Below are 17,412 nucleotides of genomic sequence, written 5' to 3'. Positions count from 1 at the left end.
CATTCTAGAAGATCCAAGATGCCACAGAAAGCTAACCAAAGCCTATCTAAATCCCCAGAGCGCCACCCAGCGGGATCCCATCATCCCAGCCAAGCCAAATCAAGCCCTAGACAAAGACATCATAGTACACCTCTCCCTCCCTCTCTTCATCCCCCTTCTTCCCTCCTCACCTCGGACACAGATCCCAACCAAACATTACCTCCCAGCCAAGCATTTCATCCTCCTTCATATTCATCTCTCTCCCCCTCCTCAATCAGATCTTGTACAACCTACACCCCACATAACAGGGAATCAACAGACCTCCTACAACCCCCCTGCCTACACTTCGCTTCTTCATCAGCAGCAAACAAACAAACAAACAAACAAGTATTGAATGCATCAACAGTCTGTACCACGGGCCTCCACCAAGTCCAAGCACCCCCTGGTTTATGCAGATACAGCATTGGTAATCGAACTGTATCAGCATCAATAACGCTCTCGCTCGCTTGGATCCCCCCTCTTCCATCCCCGGATGACCGTCGCAATCTCAATTCCCTCCCCTCCCCTCCATTCCATTCTATTCCAAATACACCGTCCGTGCAGATTCTGCAGTTCTTGTTTATCCCCCGCATTAGTGCATCTCTATTATGTAAATTGCCACTAGAGATGGAATGTATCATGAGATACAGGGGGGGGGGGGGTTGTATAGATGTCTCAGTATACTACATATACTTGACACATGGAAAATACTTCATTGTAAAAATACTAATCTGTTTCACGATAGATATGTCCGTGTGCTGTATTTCTTTCTCTGTGTGTGAATATGTGAAGTTGCTGTCATTGTGCAGGTAGGTACATAGGCGACGGCATATGCGAGTAATGACTAGTGTTGTTTGTGGGAGATGCAGGATACCTAGATAGTAGATGGTATTTACTGGCCATGAAGTAGAAGATGAGTATGATGTTTGCTCGATTGTTTGCTTACATTCCCACTGTCACTCATCTAAGCGCGGATACTTCATTCGTATAGTATGCACGAGAGTTCATGTTCGGTAATTGATAGCCTAGGGGATATAGATCCGTTACCTGCGGGCTTCTTTCGTTCGTTGCTTTGCTGGAAGCGCGCATAACTTTACAATACTGACCTGCCCGTCAGAATGAAACATATCGTTGAGATTTGTGTTTAGCCTACAGATACAGCGCGTACCATATCGCTTTGCAGACATCCGGCTAAGCCGATCCACAATCAGCACGGACTACGATCTGACCAATACAGGCAAACAAATCACAAGAAATTTTTATTTCATTTCGATCTAGTCATTATCCATCAAAGAGAAGAACCTGGGGGTAAAAGAGAAAGCTAGAAATATGACACGCTATGCAAGGTTTCTGTCCCTGGGAATTAAAAACCCATACGCCATTTTTCCCTTTCGCAAAAAGATAAAAAAAAAAGGCCAGATATGTAATAGTAGATGTCCCTTTTATCCCCGACTCCCTGATATCCGAGTGTAAGATGAATGCGGACAGGGAGTGATGAACAAATAAACAAACGACTAATGGAACAAACAGGCAAACAAGGCTGAACTAAACAAATATCAACAGTGTAGATCAGGGCGGGCTGGGTGTGTATGGCTTGAGGGTTCTCAACTCGGGTCACGACTGCGCACGATACAATCCAGGTATACATACTGAAACAGACGCGACCAGGCTCTCTTTCTGGTCCTTGATGATCAAACTTTGTACCTGCAAAGATCATGGGTAAGATATAGAGAGCAGCTACCCCTCGCAGCAATAAGAGCAAGCACAGAAATATGCGACAGAACTCCAATCACCGTAGCACAGACTCCAATCAATGAAACACTGCCTCCCTCGTACAACTGCGAATGCTAACGTCTCACCGACGACTGAAAAATGGCGCCTGATTGGGCATCGAGAGCAACGAGTCAGCTCTCTGAAACACATCCCCTTCGAAGAATTTGTCACTGTACGCACTTGCGGGGGTAGAAGGCACGGTTGCCTGCGCTGCTGGTCCAAGGGCAGCACTTAGCGGAGTCGCCGGGAGATGGACGGACTGTGGGGATACGCCGGAGTTCAGATGAAAGCTGCTTGCATTGGATGCGGTATTTTGGTGCTGTGAATGTTGGGATTGTAGCGGGGGCCCGTATATGGTTGCTGACGCGTTGGCTGGGGCCATATCGGCAAGGTAAGACCACGGGGAGGCATCGATCAACCGACCTGCTTCTCTGCTTGCTCTCTGGACTGGACGAAGTATGACAATGATATCACCCGGGAGAAGCTGCATACTTCGAACCTCCCTCATGTCGGTAACTAGATCGACAAAGGACTGCATGAACGCCTTGCAGAGTTGCCAGAACTCGCGCTGGTTCCGCATCCCGCCGCCGGGCTCTTTTACCTTCATGTTGGAGAGACGAAGACCCAGGGCCTCGGATACTTCTAAGCATACCCGGCACCGCCGAATCAAATTGTTCCATAGCATTAATATGCCTTCCGATTCATGTTCCTGCTCCGCTACCTCATGGCATCGCACTAGCTGACGGCGCGCCAAAGGCAACGCTTGTAGGGCAGCGGTGTAGGCGGAAGTGAGTTGATAGAAAATCTTTTCAAAAATTCGTTCCTCCTCGATCTCATCTAAGCCTGTCAAAGGATTGATTCGAGGTACAACTGCACTGGGCATTGGAGGGAAGGACTCGCCTGAACGAGGGGTCGCGAGTGACGACGGTACGGACGTGTTGATATGATTAGATCTGCTACTTGACCGGCTTCGTGCCCCATAGCTAAACGGAGTCGGAGCAAACCCAGGTGAACTGACAGCGGACTGGTAGTTTTGAGCAGCCTGGAAAGGACCGGTCGTAGTGATCTGAGGGTGCTGGATTGTGGTGTCACTTCGCAACCGACGCGTCGACAAAGAATTCTCCCTCCCTCTGGTTGGAGTGACTGTCGGTCCAAGGAAGCGGTCCGAGCTAGCCGACTCTTTGATTTCAGGTATAGATGGCTTCGTGACAGAGGGCGGCTTGCGGGTTTGGAGTGGGATACCCAGGCTCGCACAGGCATTGCGCAGTTCAACCACGCTGCCAAAGATCATGAGCATCAAGGAACGCAAGTAGCGTGGGTCACCATTGGCGACTATCTTGTCGATGCTATTGCGCAGTTGCGTTCCGACATGAGTGTACGCAATTATGCACGTTTCGCATTCCCTTTTGACAGCCTCATTCGACGAGCGCACCCCATCCACGTCGTCAGAATGGTGCTCCGCGTTCTCTATGGCTTCATTTAGCCGCTCAACGTGGGTAGAAGCATTGTAGAACACAATCTCAAGACTGTTGCGCCGAGCATCATCGCGTTTGATCACATTGATCAGAGACGAAACATTCGACTGCACTTGGAAGAGTGCAAAAAGAATCCCCTTCGCACACTCGATGATAGGTTCCGCGGTTTCCCTTTCGCCCTTGTGTTCTGGCAGACTCGACATTCGGTTGACAAAACCATCCTTTAAGCGCCTGCGTTCCCTCGGGCTACTGGGGCTTGAGGAGTTACTGTTGCACACGGCTGCAATGGGCCGGGTGCGAAGAATAGAGCCATAACTCAAACCCCGTAAATGACTATTCCGATACGGTCGGGTCTCGTCCAACGTCCCTAAGTCGGTATTCTTCCGAATGACTCCCATCCGCTTGTTACGCGCGGCCAGAGAGGCCTGGATGATACCTTCACTGTTGCTCCGGTTTCGTTCATTGACTCCCGCGATAGGCCTTGCGCCGGAACGTGGGAGAAACCCGCCCTGGAAGACTGACTGTCCCGAAGCAATGCGATAGTGTGATTTGAGAGGTATGGGCGGAGGTCGAGACAAGGATGGTGACTTTGGGTCGGAAGAAAGATCACCGGTGCTGGGGATCACCGGAAACCGACTGCTCACTCCGCGCTTGACGGGTTTGGGGGTGTCCAACATGCCCTCGCTGGAAACATCAGAGTTAGTCGGTTACTTTCAGATGACAGATTAAGTCCATACCTAAGCTCGTTCCTCTCCACTTCCAGAGTCGTAACAGGCTGCTTGGTTTTCAAGAATCGCTTCAGCTCGGCAGTAACTGCGACCTCCTTCTCATTATCCGTCATTGTCGAGGGGGCGAACTCTGTCTCAGACGTCTCGAGTAGCCGTCGCAGGGGGCCCCGCAAGGGGTTCCCAGCTACTTTAAGAATTTGAAGTTTGTTCATGTCGGAGATTCCCAGAGGCAAATCGTCAAGGCGGTTCTGCATTACCGATAGAACCCGGAGCGAGGACAATTTCTTGATCTCCTCCGGGAGGTGGCCGATCTTATTGCGGCTGATGTCCAAAATCTCAAGAAGCGGCAATTTGTATACCTGAATTTCCAGTTAGAATCGCAAAATCACCCTGTAGGTCAGGCAAGCAACATAACACTTACGCCTTTGGGAAATTCTCGAAAACTATTCGCGCGAATATTGAGATATCGGAGATGGGAACATTCCGCGAATCGGTAGGGTATATGGAAAAGGTGATTATTCGATAGCGAGAGGCTGCTTGACGTTAGCTTCTCCCCAAACTTGACCGTAGGCTTTGATATCCCGTATCACACACCGTTCAACTTCATCCTTGATGATGTCCACTACCGCTTCGGGTATACGGACAATGTTGGAATGGCCCAAGTCGATGGTCAATTTTGGCTTCACCACATCGCTAACTGCCTCACTACCTGCTAGAGAGCGTTTAGTCTCTTGAATACCATTTTCCACTGCTCGGCGCGCCAGTTCAATGGTTTCGTCAGGTGACAAAAGACGGGGGCCCGTCTGATGTTTCCCCAGGCTACTGCTGCGACCATCACCAGCAGACCCGTTCACCAGTGTAACCTCGTCCTCGATTTTTGCCGCCACGTCGTTGTTAGAAGAGGAGGACGAAGAAGAGAGGGTGTTCTGTTCCGAAGTTCGCCTGCTAATATCCTCCTCATCCACGTCGGTTCGGTATGAACGCGGCATCCTGATGGCGTCCTCCGGGCGGACCATTGTAGAAATCATGGTTGAAGATATGAGAAAGGAGCTTTTCTAGCGGCTGTGTCTGACACTGGTCGTCTTTCCAATGTACGCGAATATCGAACAATTGATCAGATGGTCAGAGAGTCTCCAAGACGAGCATTGAGACCGGAACGAAGCATGATCATCAGGCGCTGCAATAGCGACGTAGCCGTAAAATCCAAACAAAGGATACGTAAATTCTGTACAAAAGCGAAAGGCGTGTGGTGTTGAGGCCCAGGTTCGAGTGTGGTGCGAGGCTGGCCCAGAGAGCTTCGGTTGGGCTTCAAACGTACGAAGGCCCGCTCGGGTTCTAATGAGAGTACGGAGGTAGGGAGGGATCGATGGATGAAACTCTGAGCGATCACGGGTTGAGCTATCAATTTGACAGGTTGTATTGAAGGGCTTGATCACACTGGCAGTCGACTCTGGTGCCAAAGGATGCGGTCGGGGTTCAGAGCAAGCCGGCGTTAAGTTGATCAGTGAAACGCGAACAGATGCAGCTGTCAAACGAGAACCACTGTCCGGCAGATTATCCGAGCATGCAGCAAAACTAAATCTCGGATTCGTGAGGACACTCTCTGTCGATGAGATGCAAGCAGATGCCAATGGATAAGATGGCCCGCAGTCTCTTGCAGGTCGAGCAAGCCGACTGACAAGAGGGTCGAGATGAATCGGAGAAACGCCCGGTCGATAACTTTCTGGGGGTTCGGGCGCGATAAGTCCGCCTCAATGATTGGCTCAGGGGACCACCCGGCAGACACACTTGAAACACCACTATTGTTTGAGGTTCGACGGCTCACGAACTGTCTTCCGACTTTCATGTTCCAGATGATTCATTGCCTCACAGCGGGGTTTCGTGGTTCCAAATTACTCTTTTGTTACAGACGTATAGTTGATACGTTGGCTCTACTGCCAGCTCTCCATGCGTGCACCTATCTAACCACTTGACCTAACCAACACAGCTGAAAAAAACTATTTATACGTGACCCAAAATCTTATTCACAGCAGGAAAGGATATAGAAAAAGCATAGAAAATAAAACAGAGCGACTCAAGAAGAAGGAAAAAACATATCGACAGTCCAGTAGTGTACATAAGCCATTAGAGAGTCTGGCAAAACCCGCCTCATCCGGGGTTGACAATACTAAAACCCTCAAAAAGTAGCAACTCCCGACTTCAGGCTGCTGCCGCAACCTTCTCCGGGGCGTCATCATCCAAGCTCGTCTCTGGCTCCTCAGCAGCTTGAACTTCCGGGGCTCCGAGGAACGCAGCCATCCTCTGGTCCGAAAGCTGGGCCTGCAACTTGGCCCATTCCTTCCAACGCTCATACTCCTTGTTCTCGAGGTCCATACCGATCTCTAGACGTGTCGGTCCGAATACAGCACCAGTAGCTTCGGCTTCCTCAGCAGCAACACGTCGTTCAATGTCTTCCTGTAGACGGAGGCGGTAGAATTCGCGGCGTGCAATATCGTAAGCGGCGCTCTTGGTCATATCGGGGACATTATTGAGGAGCCAAAGCTGTCGCTGAACAACGCTATTTCACCGGAAAAGAATTAGCATCAAATATTTGAATCATCGGCGAGATCTTCCCGCCCACAAATTAAGGACATCCTAAACGTACCTCTCACCGTCCAGGTGCTTTCCTCGCTGCTGGAGCCGGCTCCAGTTATATCTCTCAAAGTCCTTGCCGGACTTTTCAACAAGCACTCGGGGTCGGGCAAGCTCCCAGGGATGGTCGCGGAAAAATTCCTTGCGCAGTTGATCCTCCTCGTACTTGATCTCGACAGGCTGGAACATGCGGCTTGCCTTCTTCGGCTTGATGCGTTTCTCCTGGACTTCGAAGACGGCCTGCGGCCTCGATGCGCCAGGGACGGTCTTCAGGCGCTGGCGAACCAATTGGTGTTGTTGAGGTCGGTTACGCACCAGAACCTCAGTGGGGGGAACATCGTGCATTATATCAAGCCATTTGGGCGTTTGGGGAAGTTTGCCGGCGGCTTTCTGTGCCACAGCGGTTTGGCGAACCCGGAGGGCCGTGAGGTTATATTTGCCCATGGTGAGTCGGACGCGGCAGCCAGAAGGCCGTGCAGAATCAGCGGGGAGGAATAGACAAATCCGGAGAGCAACAAACCCGACGGAGGGATGAAGCAAATGACCGGCGGGACGATCAATGGACCAAGCTTAAAGATATGGACGACGACTGGCCTGGACCCAGGTGTTCGGGAGACAAGATCATGGGCAGGGAAGGTCCGGGAGTTTGGTGTTCCAGATACCTGCGCAGGTGCAAAAAAGAGGATTGGCAATGCGCGCCTCCGATTGGCCCGTCGCCGGCTCCGCCCGGTGCAAAGCCAGAGCGAACGCCAAAGCCCATAATAATAATTTGACCCAGAGCTCAACCTCGCTGTCTATCTACTGCTTCTTACGCCCTCCTACTTCTCCCCTCCCTCTTGCCCTTTGGGACGTCCTTCGTCCTTGTCCCCATCTTCTTTTTCGACTACTTCCTGTCACGCTTGAAGAGCTCTCGGGCCATTTCTCTTCAAGCTGCTCGAGATTTCCTCGGGACATGCAGGGCTGATCCAATGCCACGATGTCTGCCATCTCATGCCTCCTCCCAATAGGTACCAGAACTCGACCGACCTGCGACTTCTCCCCTCGCAGCGGTTGGATACGAGTCTCCCCTCCCGTCACACTTCGATGTCAAACTCCGAACCGTTCTCCTACAATGCCTCCTTCAGACGACTCAGTTCCAGACGTGCCCGCCCTACCGCGGCGTCGTTAGCAGACCTTTTTGTCAGCTCCCTGGTCATGGCAGGATACTGCCATGAGCACACCCCTCGCGCTAGGGGGATCTCTACGATCTCCATGAAGAATCCAGGGAACAATGTCGCTCGATGGCAGGATCGGGGGTTGACACATCGCAGGCAATTGTCGTCGAAACATCGCCTGGACTGTCTAGGCACATCGACAGGGAGTCTGCATCGTTCAAGTGCACAACGAATGATAAATTCCGGTGTTGCGTTGAGAATAGAGGACGAGGATGGTGAAGGGAACTGCTATGCGAACAGCCCCTCAGCGAGATCTTCATTCGAAGATCGTTACCCAGGCGCGGGTACAGAATCAACATTACAGTCACGTGGAAGATTACGAGAGATGGATCTGGAGAAGTTGAACAGCGAGCTACCAACAGCGGACACAGCATCAACTAGCGAAGATAATTCAACTGCGAGCGACAACGCCCCTGACGATGACAGGATTGGCCGTTTACCGGATTCGTCGAGCAAGTCGGAGAAATATCGCCATCATAAAAGAACAAGTCCAAGCAGGAAAGCATACACTTCGACCTCACAGTTATATCGAGCTGCCTTTGGTAGTTCACTCAACTGGAAACAGGCAGTTGATCTTGTTGCGAACGAGACACAGAAGGGACCGCCCTCAAACGAGGTATTTCCGACGGTAGACAAATCGCGGGATGCTTTGGAATACAAAACGGTTGAGGTATTTTTGGACGCTATGTGGAATGAGAGGATTTCAAACCATTACGTGTTTCGACTCTACCGAGATCTTCCCTCCCCCGGGGTTGCTTACCTGTCCAAACGCTCCAGAGGAGCACTCCTACGTCGGTTCGCCGATCCTCCAGATCGTCGTTGGGTGGATGCTCGTCGCTACCTTGCGTTGATAGAAGATATGGTCGCTGCGAAGCTGCCCATATCCCGCTCGCTCTGGAGTTCCGCTATACACCTTGCAGGACGAGCGTCTGGCAAAGTACGCAAGCAAGATGTGGTGAGGGCCATTGGACTATGGAAACAGATGGAATATCTGGCGCGTGTTAAGTCTGATGATGTCGTGTTCACCATTCTTTTCGATATTGCCATCAAAGCGAATCAGTTCACCGTCGCGGAACGACTATTGGAGGAAATGAAGAAGCGTAATATTGAATTCCGGCGCTTCGGAAAGGTCTCCAAGCTCTACTATTGTGGTATGCAAGAGGATGTTGCTGGCATTCAAGAGACATTCAATGAATTTGTTTCGAGTGGTGAGATTGTTGACACGGTTGTAATGAATTGCCTAATGGCGTCATTCATTCGTGCCGGAGATGTGGACTCAGCGAAACAGATATATGCGGAGATGCTTGAGGCCCAAGCAAAGTCCCAAGAGACAGGGGAACTAAGCATCGAGTCGAAGCATTCAAAAACACCGCATCTCACATCGGAGATGAACCTCTATCGGAGCAGAGTGAAGAAGCTGGGTCGAGTCCTGCAAGAATCCACCTCACTGAAAGAGATCATGCCTGAACACCATCGTGCGCTTCAGCAATCGCTTCACGCAATCCCTGACACTCGAACATTCCACATATTTCTTTCATTGCACGCTTACAAAACCGCTGACATCCATGGTTTCATGTCTGTCCTTGCAGACATGGAGAAAGTGTTCGTGGTTCCGCCGCGTGGTATGATATACCTCCTACTTTTTGACGGGTTCGCTCGCAACGGGCGAAACAAGAAGGGCTGGACGGCCGAACGGCTACGTGTAGCTTGGAAAACCTATCTGCGTGCTCTTTACGAGTCGAGGACGAGACTCATTGAAATGTACCGCAGCCAAAGTGGAAAGCATATCACAGAGATCCCGGTATTGAAGGCCCCCGCCGCCATGGAGATAGGCTGGCCAACGATTTCGCGAAAGCCAAGCGGACTGTACACTCCATTGCCTTTTGCTGACACCGCTGCCAAGGAGTGGGGCGAGGCCCAGAACGAGGAACAGAAGGTGATGGGCCAGTTCGACGAGCGCAAAGGTGTCTCCCATGTTAATGAAAGCATGGCTGCTCTCGAAGAAGATATTGATGTTGACGAATTGTTTCGACAGCAAGCTCAGGACCTGCAAAATGAGCTGCAAAATGAGCCGCAAGATTCGGAAGAAATCGAACGCCGGATAGAGAATGGCGTCTTTCTTGGCCGTCGAATGGTCATCATCATTCTCCGCGCGTTCGGCGCATGCTGCGGGCCAGAGGAGCTTATGAAGGTCTGGCTGCAGATTATACGGATCTGGCAGCCGGAGAAGCGCAAGGCGCTGGACGTCCTGGCTGCCAAGGAAGAGCTAGAGAGGCAGATGAACAGACTCCAAAGGCAATATTAGCCAATTATGGAGGGTTAGATGTGGGACGGTGATACATGTACATTATAGACCTGTTATAGTAGTATATACCCTCAGGTTGAAGCCTGATAGCGGTGTTTTCAACGGCAACAGCTAAAGGCTGTCGCTTGTTATCCTGTACAGCGAACAAGCTTGTGTGTTATTAGTTTTTTTAAATGATATCATCAATAATGGATTCAAGAGTTGGGTCTAGGAATTCATTTCAAACTTACCAATCTAGGTTTAGTATATAGTGCTATTGGCAATGAAGAGAGATTCCGTTCACTAAATCAGAATCCCATCTGCCTTCCTGATTAGGATCTCTATCTATATCACGTGGCATCGCGTATCGTACCTTCCGCGCGTCGCGTCTTCCAGCCGATGCCTCAATTCTCGATTTTGGGGAAATCTCCCAGCCTGTGCAGACATCTGTCGTGCTTCTAACGATGCTGCAGAAATGGGGAGTGGGAATCTCAAACGTCGCAATGTGGATATAGACTTCTACCTCCGCCGAGTTTTCCGGAAGAAGTCCTTTCGGTATGTTCAAGCTGCCACCAGTTCCTACTAGTGTACTCGACCTAAAAGAGACTATTATATAGTCCTCTTCAGCGTGAGGTGATCACGGCGGCCATCAACGGCCATGATGTGTTCCTGCAGGCAAACACTTCATTCGGAAAAAGCCTGTGCTTTCAACTACCAGCAGTAATAAGCCATGGCGGTTGGTCCACCTGCGTCTACCGCTCGAAGATCTTCATCTTTTGGATTGTGTCTGATGATGTCTTTAGTGACCGTTGTGATTAGCCCTTTGCTTGCTTTGATGGTCAGCCTGCGCAATATCCACCCTCGAGCGGTACTAATATGTCGTGCAGACCGATCAAGTAAAAGCGCTTCAAGCTTTAGGGGTTGCGGTAGCAACAATCAACTCCACGACTCCGATTGCTGAGAGACGTGTGATCTTGGACGACCTACTATCAGGTCACCCGAAAACCCGGCTTCTCTACGTGACACCAGAACTCTGTCAGACAGAAAGCTTTCGACGCAATCTACAGACTATCCACCGCCAGGGAGAACTGAATCGTGTTGCCATTGACGAAGCTCATTGCATTAGTGAATGGGGCCATGACTTCCGGCCGGCGTACAAAGAATTGAGCTGGTTCAAACGAAGTTTGACGAATCCACCGATCCCAATCAGTGCGCTTACAGCGACTGCAACGCCTCGTGTTCGGGAAGATATCATCAGACTTCTTGGCTTGGACGCTTCCATGCTGAAGATCTTTAACACTCCTTCTGCACGTCCAAACATTCATTACGAGATAAGGTACCTCAACGATTTTGCAAGTGACCCCACAGAGCCAGAAGATTTCCAGATCCACAACCTCGTCTCATGGCTCCAGTCTGTCCAGGCCCGCAGAGAGGCCGTCACTGGCTCTGCGCCCGCCACGCTTTCCCCGATATCTGGGATTATCTATGTGCCTCTCAGAGCCGTATCCGATAAACTAGCCCCTGCTTTATCAGCAAGCTGGCCCGGCCGTATTCATGCTGTGGCTTACCACGCTGGCCTATCCTCCGAAGACCGTACGCGCATCCAGTCCGAATGGACATCATCTAAGTCATTCCCTCAGCATGCAAATAATGAGAACGAACTACCGGAACACCCGGCATTTTACATTATCGTCGCAACTACTGCATTCGGTATGGGCATTGATAGCCCGCACGTCCGCTTCGTTATTCATTGGAGTCCGCCGCGGAGCTTCGAAGGCTTCGTTCAAGAATCCGGTCGCGCAGGTCGCGACGGTCATGCCGCCGCATCCATTGTCTACTACAACACACAAGAGCGAGATAGGATTCTTGAACGTCTGCAACGAGACATTGAGAACGCTCGCAATCGCACTGGCGCGCACATGAGCAACCAGAACAGCAAGGCACAACCCACCGTTCAGAATCAGCTTGCTCGACTAGCTAGCTTTCAAAAGGTGATCAGCTACTGTGAGAATACCACACGATGCAGGCATGACATGATCAAGGATTTCTTTGGGGATTTCGAACTTGAGAAGATGGGTTCCCAAGTCCCTACATCGGGGATGAAAACTAATGGTTCCACTGATTCACCATGTGACTTTGCTTGTGACTTCTGCAAGGAAGGTTCTCACGCTCTTGCCCTGCGAAAGGCGAGAATGGCGCCCGAAAGCCACACAGACGACTTTGCCGACATGGACGTCCCGTGGTATATGCAAAAGATGTTCCCGGGGGTATTTTCCTGAGGTTGATCCTTAGAAGTTTGAGTATCTCTTATAGGTTTCATATATATTGCGACAAGAATTTTCAACGATACTGGGGTATAGATACTGGCCATCTTGCTGGTCGACCACTGACACGACTATTCTTGTCAAGCCAGCGTACGCGAAAGATATCAGTATTACGGTTCAATACCGTGTGGAATGATTTTTTATACCACCCCAAAGAAGAGGCGTGCACACATCCTACCAGAGCCAACGGATTGGGCAAACCAGATAATTCGCTAAGCAAAACAGCAAAGTTTCTTTTAGCTTCAGAAATGAGCGCAGATTTCCGGCTTTGCTCTACAGACTTTAGCAACACAGACCAAACCTCGGTTGAATAAGAACGAAAGAACGGACTAAAGGTACAGACAGCCTAGAGGCAGCTCGGTCGTCGATGGGGCTCACTGGCAGGCAGGTATCCATTGCGCCTGCATAGAATCACCGTTTCATACTCGTGAATAAGCATAGCCTTCTTTGATTCTCTGCTTTGGGCTACTGCTATGGCAGCTTCCCAGACATCACCTCACAGTCCTGGAGGGGGAGGGACCTAATCGAGCAAAGCAGTTAATACTTGGGCTTGCCCACTCAACATTAAGTCAGCAGATTGTACTTACAGCACTGTAGCTACCGCCGGGCGGAGGAGGTGGCGGAGAGCCCGATCCCGGAGGGGGAGGAGGGGGAGCCTCGCTGGCGGGAGGCGGCGGCGGCGGAGCGGGGCTCTGGGACTGTTGCTGTTGCTGTTGCTGCTGCTGCTGAGCAGCCGCCTGGTAGTACTGGTAGTAGGCAAGGTAATTCTGGTAACCGCCGTAGGCAGCATATGGGTCGGTTCCGTAGTATTGAGCATACTGGGCGCTGTAGTCGGGAGTTCCGGTTCCCGAACCGCCAGCAGCACCTGCGGCTTGGGTCGACGGGCTAGCAGAGGTAGATGGCGAGTTCTGGTGATGGTTGCTACCATATCCGCCGCCGCCGCCACCACCACCACCGCCGTAACCTCCGCCGTAGTGATAGCGGTCTCCGCGCTGGCCGCCATAACCGCCGTAGCTGTGCTGGGGTGGGTTCTCCTTGAAACGCTGGTACTGCTCGCGAACATTGGCTAGTAGATCCTCACACAGGGCCTTTGCACTCTGGACATCATTCGGGTCGGGACCACTGCAGAATGGAAGTAATAAGTATCGGTGAAAGCTGCTTCCGGTGCTGCAGGGATAGGAAGGGGTTGTAGGTGCGTTACGTACGCTACGTGCAAGAACATTGGCTCATCGCTTTCCCTGCCAGTACTGGGCTCCATGAAACCAGAGCCACGACCTTTGATTTGAACCTTGCAGCGAGTCTTCTGCTGGATGTGCTTCACGTAGGCACCGCCTTGTCCGACGACCTGAGCGCGGAGGTTGAAGCCAGGGATCGGTTCGAGATCGACAGGGATGCGCTCCTCGGGCCATTTGCGCTGTATACCATTAGTTGTCTATAGACTTCTCTCTGGGGTCTTGAATCTTGAAAGGAAGGGACGGGGAGAGTAGCTGGTGCTGGTATGGTGTGAAGGACGTACACGACCGTACTCATCGCGCTCTACTTGCTCGGGTTCGCGACGACGGAACCGGCGCTCATCGACCAAGTTGGGGAGCTCTTTCTTCATGAGATCGTCGATCAAGGCGACGGCCTTTTCAAGGCCTTCCTTGTTTGTGCTCGTTACGTGGAGATAGAGCGGGGGGTTCTGGATAGGGGTTGCACGTTAGTAATCCGAATAGTCTGAATCAACGAGGGAGTTGGTATATGAACGTACCGCGGCGGTGGCCATGCTCTTATCCGGGTAATAGTTTCCTCTCGTAGTGACATCTTGAAAAGAGAACAAAAATGATGAGCTTCCTTCTTGTAGTCAAACGTTTGATAATAATATGAATATGGAATGAAAGGCGTACCGGCGCCAGTTTCTTCTTTGATCTAAATGTCACGCAGCGGAGGTCAGCAGATGCAAATGAGGGCAAGTGTTGGGATGCTATTGCAAGATGTTGACTTGGGTAAGCTTTAGCCATAACCGCAAAACGAATCATTGGAAAAAGAGAAGGACAGGGTAGAAGAAACGAGGCCAAAAACGAGCAAGCAAAACCAAGCAAAAAGGCGCATGGCGAACGACGGAAGCCAGCAGCTAGCTAGGCTTGCGACAGGTTTTGGGCTTTGGGCCTGGGCAGGATCAGCGGATGTATATAGGAGTAATTACCATCTTCTGAGTAGAGCCTTTAGTCAGCGTGTAACGGTTGCGCAAGTCATTAATCTCAATATCCTTGATATAGTCTCCATCAGCAACGTAGATCTCTGCGTTCAACTTTCCAGATGCGTCGCCGCTGGCAGGTGAGCCGGATGTTGGTACGGGGCTTGCGGTCTAGGTAGTAGAGCCAGGGTCAGTATATTGTGTTGTTCTCTGTCTTGCGACCAGCATGGGAGTTGATTACCGAGCGAATTGGAGGGACGTCGACATGTTGAATGCCCTTCTTCGCTTGCAACTGGGCGTTGATCTTTGCCGCAGCGGCAGCTGTGTATGACTCCAACGTTAGTTCTGCTGCTACACACGTTTCCTCTGGCCATTATCACAAAGGGACGAACGTACCAGCGGCGGCAGCGGGATCGGTCTTCTTCGCAGGGTCTGCGCTAGGGCTCCGAGGTTCACGACTGAGAGGGCTGCGAGCTCGAGTCGATTCGGACTGTCGCGACGAGGGAGACCGAGAGCGGCGGTCGAAGCGCGACGGGCGTCGCACTTCCGGCTCGGTCTGATCAAAACGAGAGCGTTTCGAGCGGCGATCGTCCATAGTATCGGCAATGTAGGAAGTGAGAGGTTAAGAGAAGGGAAAGGGATAAGTGACGTCTAAGGTGAAAATGAAGGGCGTGAGGCAAGGCAGCAAGGTAGGCTCCGAAAAGGCCAAGATAAACTTGCCAAAGACTTTCGCAGGCGGTGGAGTTTGGAACGATCCGCCCCGGTTTGGCCGCTAAAGAGGACTCGACTCGAGATAGTTTAGTGGCTCAGCGAAAAAGTAGCAGAAACTAAGCAAGAAATGCCAGCCACGGGGGATGCCGAGCTGCCACTCCGGAGAACTTAGTAGCGGCCCTTTTGCGCTTGGGAACCAATAATAGGCCTAGTGTTTTAAGTGTGTGTAGTAAAGTAGATAGTGTGCCCGTACTGACAGTACAGGGTCCTTTGGATCCAATATTTCCTTTGGAGAGATAGTAGGCAGGTAGATGAACACGACAAATCAATCGAACATTGCGTAAGATGCACTAAATGTATCTATAAGTTGATCAACTACCAAGTAGTAACCACTAGAAACAATAGAATCGATGAAGAAACAAAGATGCAGCCCCGATCATGTGAGTTCACAAAACCCAACTAACCCCAAAACAGCCAAGCGTGCAAACACTATCTACCAGTAGTTCAGTATGTATGGTAAGTAATAAAAGTCGTCACGGGACAAACGAAATCCTTACCGCCGAGACTGAGTCAGCGCCCCGAGGTCGGAAGGCCGCCGCGTATAAAATGCAATGCGAAGTTCCAACACCTGCGGACTTTATTCTCCGCGACCCCAGAAAAGCCCTGCGAGGATCTCCGGACTTTGTTGCCTGCCACTTTTTCCCACAAAAGTGCAGGCTCTAATCCGTCGCCGGCGATCATGGCTTTCCGGCGTCCTTTGATGCTGTCAACGACAGCATCAACGCCTTTCCTGTCCGTTGCGAGCCGTACCTCACGCCTGGGGGCAGCCTCCCGATTCAGCACCACCACTCGGGTCTCTTCCTCCTCCAGCTCGACCTCAGCCCTCGCCTACAAGGCCCTTCATCGCCGGTCTCCCCTCCCTCTCCCCGTCAACGATGCCTCGCCTCAATGGGACGCCCCCACGGCCGTTTCGTCCATTCTCTACGAAACCCCTTCCGTCCCCACCAACCCTCCCAAGCGCCATATCCTGAACTGTCTGGTGCAGAACGAGCCCGGTGTCCTGTCCCGTGTGTCCGGTATCCTGGCCGCTCGTGGCTTCAACATCGACTCCCTCGTCGTCTGTAACACCGAAGTCGAGGATCTGTCTCGTATGACCATCGTCTTGCAGGGTCAGGATGGCGTCGTCGAGCAGGCTCGTCGTCAACTCGATGATCTCGTCCCCGTCTGGGCTGTCCTCGATTACACCGAGTCCGCTCTGGTGCAGCGCGAGCTCCTCCTCGCCAAGGTCAGCATCTTGGGTCCCGAGTTCTTCGAGGAATTGCTGCAGCACCACCGCGAAATCACTACCCCCGGTGAGCAGACGGAGGGTCAGAAGGATAAGGCTGCGCAGGTTGCCAAGACCGAGTTCCACCCGCGTAATCTGCCCCAATCTCAGGCTTTGAGACACAAGCATGAGCATCTGGATGCGATTACTCGTCTCACTCATCAATTCGGTGGAAAGGTGCTGGATATCAGTACCAACAACTGCATTGTTGAGGTGTAAGTTACCCGCCCTATGAGTCATATACATACAATTTTCCTGCACCTCTTGATTCTGATGATATGATATAGTTCCGCCAAACCCTCCCGTATCGACTCCTTCATGAAGCTCATCGGCCCCTTCGGTGTCCTCGAATCCACCCGTACCGGTCTGATGGCTCTGCCCCGGTCTCCTCTCTTCGAGCCTAGCGAGGAGATCGAGAAGGACGCCGCTGACGTTGTTGACGCCAGCACCCTTCCCCCCGGTTAAATGTAATCGTCTGTGCGCTTTTACTTATCTATCTATTATTATTATTATCTATATCCCGCACTGTAAAAAGCACAACCACAATGTACTTCATCCGTTTCCTTTTGCAGGACCTGAGTTCCACCTAATAATATGTTGTAAATTTTCGCATTCAATGATTGACTCAATTTATTTGGATCTCGCAGTACTATGACTACTACTACTACTACTACTACTACTACTACTACTACTACTACTACTACTACTGATAGCATTGCTTTTCATTGAAAGCCAATAATACTCAATTCTGTAT

The 17,412-nt window shown here is 51.3% G+C and overlaps 6 protein-coding genes across 6 annotated transcripts; 3 read left to right on the top strand and 3 right to left on the bottom strand.

Moving 5' to 3' along the window:
• Positions 1 to 1,873: 1,873 nt before the first annotated feature.
• Positions 1,874 to 5,022, bottom strand: BO79DRAFT_230303 (putative cell morphogenesis protein Sog2; the record flags this gene model as incomplete). Its single annotated transcript, XM_025684090.1, has 4 exons — positions 1,874 to 3,950; positions 4,004 to 4,353; positions 4,416 to 4,527; positions 4,589 to 5,022. 4 exons carry the CDS (start codon positions 5,020 to 5,022, stop codon positions 1,874 to 1,876), a joined length of 2,973 nt encoding a protein of 990 aa, XP_025537485.1.
• A 1,021-nt stretch (positions 5,023 to 6,043) lies between these two features.
• rsm25 (mitochondrial 37S ribosomal protein mS23) lies at positions 6,044 to 7,255 on the bottom strand. Its single transcript, XM_025681353.1, has 2 exons — positions 6,639 to 7,255; positions 6,044 to 6,551 (listed from the first exon to the last, which is right to left on the bottom strand). Exons 1-2 carry the CDS (start codon positions 7,067 to 7,069, stop codon positions 6,194 to 6,196), a joined length of 789 nt encoding a protein of 262 aa, XP_025537484.1. The 5' UTR covers positions 7,070 to 7,255; the 3' UTR covers positions 6,044 to 6,193.
• Positions 7,256 to 7,426: 171 nt separating this feature from the next.
• On the top strand, positions 7,427 to 10,299 carry BO79DRAFT_35025 (pentatricopeptide repeat protein). Its single transcript, XM_025689112.1, has one exon. The coding sequence runs from the start codon at positions 7,616 to 7,618 to the stop codon at positions 10,142 to 10,144; it is 2,529 nt and encodes an 842-aa protein (XP_025537483.1). The 5' UTR covers positions 7,427 to 7,615; the 3' UTR covers positions 10,145 to 10,299.
• Positions 10,300 to 10,598: 299 nt separating this feature from the next.
• BO79DRAFT_198539 (putative RecQ family helicase RecQ) lies at positions 10,599 to 12,402 on the top strand (the record flags this gene model as incomplete). The annotated part of the gene is made up of 4 exons (XM_025681352.1): positions 10,599 to 10,678; positions 10,741 to 10,859; positions 10,927 to 10,961; positions 11,011 to 12,402. 4 exons carry the CDS (start codon positions 10,599 to 10,601, stop codon positions 12,400 to 12,402), a joined length of 1,626 nt encoding a protein of 541 aa, XP_025537482.1.
• Positions 12,403 to 12,943: 541 nt separating this feature from the next.
• BO79DRAFT_152936 (KH domain-containing protein) lies at positions 12,944 to 15,218 on the bottom strand (the record flags this gene model as incomplete). The annotated part of the gene is made up of 9 exons (XM_025678704.1): positions 12,944 to 12,967; positions 13,035 to 13,569; positions 13,653 to 13,861; positions 13,964 to 14,128; positions 14,198 to 14,250; positions 14,334 to 14,355; positions 14,633 to 14,794; positions 14,865 to 14,944; positions 15,020 to 15,218. 9 exons carry the CDS (start codon positions 15,216 to 15,218, stop codon positions 12,944 to 12,946), a joined length of 1,449 nt encoding a protein of 482 aa, XP_025537481.1.
• A 767-nt stretch (positions 15,219 to 15,985) lies between these two features.
• Positions 15,986 to 17,269, top strand: BO79DRAFT_176798 (acetolactate synthase regulatory subunit). The gene is made up of 2 exons (XM_025679875.1): positions 15,986 to 16,873; positions 16,946 to 17,269. Exons 1-2 carry the CDS (start codon positions 16,074 to 16,076, stop codon positions 17,121 to 17,123), a joined length of 978 nt encoding a protein of 325 aa, XP_025537480.1. The 5' UTR covers positions 15,986 to 16,073; the 3' UTR covers positions 17,124 to 17,269.
• The last annotated feature ends 143 nt before the right edge of the window (positions 17,270 to 17,412 follow it).

This window comes from Aspergillus costaricaensis, assembly GCF_003184835.1.
Source record: "Aspergillus costaricaensis CBS 115574 unplaced genomic scaffold BO79scaffold_24, whole genome shotgun sequence".
Lineage (NCBI taxonomy): Eukaryota > Fungi > Ascomycota > Eurotiomycetes > Eurotiales > Aspergillaceae > Aspergillus > Aspergillus costaricensis.
This window is presented reverse-complemented; position numbering and strand designations above follow the sequence as displayed.